The sequence below is a fragment of the Populus trichocarpa genome, chromosome 2 (assembly GCF_000002775.5).
Source record: "Populus trichocarpa isolate Nisqually-1 chromosome 2, P.trichocarpa_v4.1, whole genome shotgun sequence".
In the NCBI taxonomy this organism is placed as follows: domain Eukaryota; kingdom Viridiplantae; phylum Streptophyta; class Magnoliopsida; order Malpighiales; family Salicaceae; genus Populus; species Populus trichocarpa.
In genome coordinates this window covers 14,938,065-14,942,212 of record NC_037286.2, presented here as the reverse complement: position 1 = coordinate 14,942,212, position 4,148 = coordinate 14,938,065, and the positions used below count along the sequence as shown (strand labels likewise).

Below are 4,148 nucleotides of genomic sequence, written 5' to 3'. Positions count from 1 at the left end.
AGTGCAAGTTACAGCATGTAATATATAAATTGGTGTCGAAGTAAAAGAAGTGTTATTGAACACGTTAGGAAAGTTAAAAAATTTAAATAAAAAGAAATTAAGTTTAATTTAAAGGTTTTTTTAGTAATTTAGCCAAGATTTAATAATACAAAAGGATAAAAACTGCCCTTAGATGATGTCATGTGTTGGTGGCTCAATGAGTGATAAAATTGCAATGGCAAGATTTCGGAGTGAAGGTGCACGATTTTAGTTAACCCAAAAACAAATAATCAAATCCCTGGCTACATCAGTACTCCAACTGGCACAATCTACACCATCCAAAATTCAATAAAGTTAATCCCACCGTCAGTGTTGAAAACATTCCATATCCAACTCTCACGCAAAAGTGTGGCAAACTCAAACAGCACGAGCGCGCCAACACCCGCCATACACGTTAGCATCCGAAGTTTTCTAACCAATAAGAAATTGCCACGACGTTTCGAGTTCCCCCAACACGTAACCGTCAAGATAGTAACTGAAATCCAAATCCAAGACATAAACACTACAAACTTCTTCAAATTCAATTTTTTGAATTTTGGTGCATACCTCTGTTTCTTTTTTTTTTTCATGGAGACTGCTCGCAATATTATTCCTCGGCCTGTTCTTTGCTTCCCTGGCACCAGAATTGCTACTCACCGTTTGAGCTTGCCTCCTAATGGTCTAGGTACTGGAAAATGTGGAGTCCCATTTAGAAGCAAACGCTATGATCATCGTATTTTGAGTCGTGGATTTTCCGATTCTGGGCATTTAAAATACTATGTGTCGCCAGCGAGGTGTAGTGGAAAGAAAGAGAAGAGTAAAAAGAAGCAGCTCAAGTTGTTGAGAAGATTGTCCAGGGACTTGCCCATTTTTTCCTACGCGGTCTGTGGCGAAGAGGGTAACGGTAGTTTGATTGGTGAAGTCAAGGAGAAGATGATTTCGGTGAGTGTCAGACAAGTCTCCTTATCTTCTTTTTTGTTGTTGTCAATGTGATGATTTTAGCAAGCCATTCATGCCTTGGGTTTTTTACTTTATTATTATTTGTTGTTAATTTACTCCCATCTGTCTGGAGTGGATATTGAATGCTGATGTAGCCCTCATTGAATGCAGGAAGCAACAGAGATTTTACTAGCGGAATTGCAAAATCGGAGGTTAGAGCGAAAGGAACAGAAGAGAAAGAGAAGAGACGAGAGGGCAACGCTGATTAAAAATAGGCCCAGGTGTGACTCTGGATCTTCGTCGTCGTCGAGCTCTTCCTCTTCCGGGTCATCTTCACCTGAGTCAAGTGATAGTGATTGTAGTAGAGAGGTAGTTTCCATGAAACAGATGAGAAGCAAAGCTTTGAACCCTTTTATAGAGATTGAATCGGCAAAAGCAATTAAAGAAGCAACTCAAGAAGATCAGCACAGGGATACAGTATCAGGGGCTAAATCTAATGATTCAAGTCCTCAAAATCTCAGTGATGGCGTTCAGATCGGGGCGTCTGGGAGGAAGATTGAGATATGCATGGGTGGTAAGTGTAGGAAATTGGGAGCAGCTGCTCTGTTGGAAGAATTTGAAAGGAAGATCGGAATGGAGAGTGCTGTTGTTGGTTGCAAGTGCATGGGGAAATGCATGAAAGGTCCTAATGTCCGGGTTTTCAACTGTACTGTTGAAAATGAAGACATGAGAGTGGAGGATTCTATTAAACCCCCACTTAATCTTCTATGCATCGGAGTTGGTTTGAAGGATGTGGGTATCATTAGTCGTCAACTTCTGGGCAATGATGGCAAAGACAGGAATCATGCATGTCTGATGGCACCTTCATGAGGAGACATATTTACCTTTTTTCCTTGTGAATTAATTTGTTTAGTTCATTTTTGGCGTCTAACTGCAATTGGGCTGCTGACTATCTGCATAGTTTAAAAAAAAAAAAAATGAGAGGAGGAATAAGAAAACCAGGCAGGCTTCACGCCTTCATGTAATGAGAACGATGAGCACTGATTGAAATTTAATTAGCAGCATGAAAATCAGAAGTTTCTCTCTTCTCTTATTTTCTTTTTTTCTTTCCTTGCATGCAAATTCATATTCTATTAAATACAACAGCAATGAGCTTCTAGGTTGGGGTTACCTGGTTTCTGCCCGTTTATCAGTGGGAGGGGCAACTGCGGGAGCATCATCCAGCAAGCAAAATCTTGAAATTTGCCTGAACCAGCACTGGTCCTTTGCCCAGGCTTCAAGCCAAGAAATGAATGGCCATCTCAGGGGAAGAACCGCATTCCTGGCAATGCATCAGCATACTTGTGCCTACTACAACATCCTACTACCTTTGGCTGAACGACTTGAGTGCTAAAAATATATTTATGGAATTACGTACATTGCAACTTTTTTTAAAAAACAAATTATTAACAAACAAAGCGATAGAAGATTATGGTTTGTACCACTTCACTTTGATCAATTTAACTGTGGAAAGAAAGTTGAGAGGTCATATAATCATTCTAGGTTGCAATCAAGCACCTCTTTCAAAAGATTGAGTTGTGAAGTTGACATGCCCCTGCAATCTATGTTGTTCATATTGGAAATGCATCTCTTCAGTTCAACACAATGGAGTACAAATATGCTTACACGAATTTTTAACATTTACCTCATACCTACAAATATATGTGAAACAACAACGCAAGTCATGACTGAGTTGGCAGAAAAATGAAAAAATATAGGTAAATTTGGTTGAAAGCAGAAACCTTGCTAAGAGAATGCTGACATTCACAGGTTATTGCCATAGCTACAGTGATTGATACACCAAGGATCCAGAATAAGTCTATCACTGTGACCATCCATGGGCATCAATTAACCAGGGAGACATGAGTTTTAGGCAATCAAGGCAGCTCCGATGATAACAACCAATTGCCAAAAGAGAACATAGAAGAATTAAAGAAAGATATTTATGAGTTTTGCATCAAGATAAATATGTTATACTGTATAAGAGAGGTCTATAAGAACTCAAGACCTTTCTCCCAGTATCTGAAAATGAACTACAAGGAATGAGTCAACAAATCACAAGTCCAAATCTAAATTAATCTACGCATGGATTCATCACTAGGACAATGTGTCTTCCTAGTCCAAGAAGGACACAGAGAAGGCTAAAAACAAATAGAATGGACTCCATCTACACAGGAAGTATACTGGGAAGCACCAAAAGGGAAAAGAAATAAACAAAAATAGTTGAGAAAGAATAAGAAATTCAAGAAGTAAAATACACCTAACCCCAAAACTTAAAGCAAGGGTGGTCCACAGAAGCCTCCTGGTCTGAAAATGCACACAACATGAGAAAACCTTTTCCTTTAAAGATCCCAAATTTAACTCAATAAAAGTTGAGATTACTTTGTCTCTCTGTAGATGCATCTCATCGTCTCATCTAAGGCACAAATTCATGCAGCTTGAGTAATCCCATCCCATCCCTAAAATTTATCCTTTGTCTGGTTCTTTGAATCCAGGTAGAGGTGTTAGACATCAAATATAGTTATTGCTCCCTAGAGTAGAGCCTGCCAAACAGGCCTCTTTCAAAACAAAAATAAACTCTAATACTGTCCAAGGACAGAGGTGGTAGCTAGATTCACAGCAAGAACTATGTGATCACTATTCACTTGTTATATCTACTGCAGCAGTCTGCTAGACCTTTCCCCAAACTAATCCTTAGCCACGGACATAAATGAAAACATATAGTTTAACTAATGATTCATAACTTTCTTGGTTAGCTTCTATCTTCTCATGGTCTTAGTTCTCAACTGCCCAACCACTCTAATGGGTTTTTTTCCTAACAGAACTCTGATGGTTTTTTATTTTGATTTACTTTACAAGCATGTCAAGAGTTGTTTCAGAATTCATCCATCAGCAAGCGCAAGAAATTAAACTCAACATAATACAAACAAGCTCATTCATTCTGAAACTTGAACCAATAAAAAAATTCTCATCAAGAATTTTGTGGTCTGGGGTCCACCTTCTGGTTCAGATGACATATCAAGTAAATAAATCCAACACTGTTAGAAGTCATTTCAGGAGATCTATTCCAAATTTCATAGCAACTTAAAGCATTCAAATGAATAAGTGTTGGATGCGAAACAAGAATCAAAGTATTCTTATGCCACATGAAC

At 38.5% G+C, this 4,148-nt stretch overlaps 1 protein-coding gene across 1 annotated transcript; it reads left to right on the top strand.

Moving 5' to 3' along the window:
• Positions 1 to 559: 559 nt before the first annotated feature.
• On the top strand, positions 560 to 2,045 carry LOC7481443 (diacylglycerol O-acyltransferase 3). Its single transcript, XM_002301515.4, has 2 exons — positions 560 to 960; positions 1,129 to 2,045. The coding sequence occupies exons 1-2, from the start codon at positions 607 to 609 to the stop codon at positions 1,825 to 1,827; spliced, it is 1,053 nt and encodes a 350-aa protein (XP_002301551.2). The 5' UTR covers positions 560 to 606; the 3' UTR covers positions 1,828 to 2,045.
• Positions 2,046 to 4,148: the final 2,103 nt, after the last annotated feature.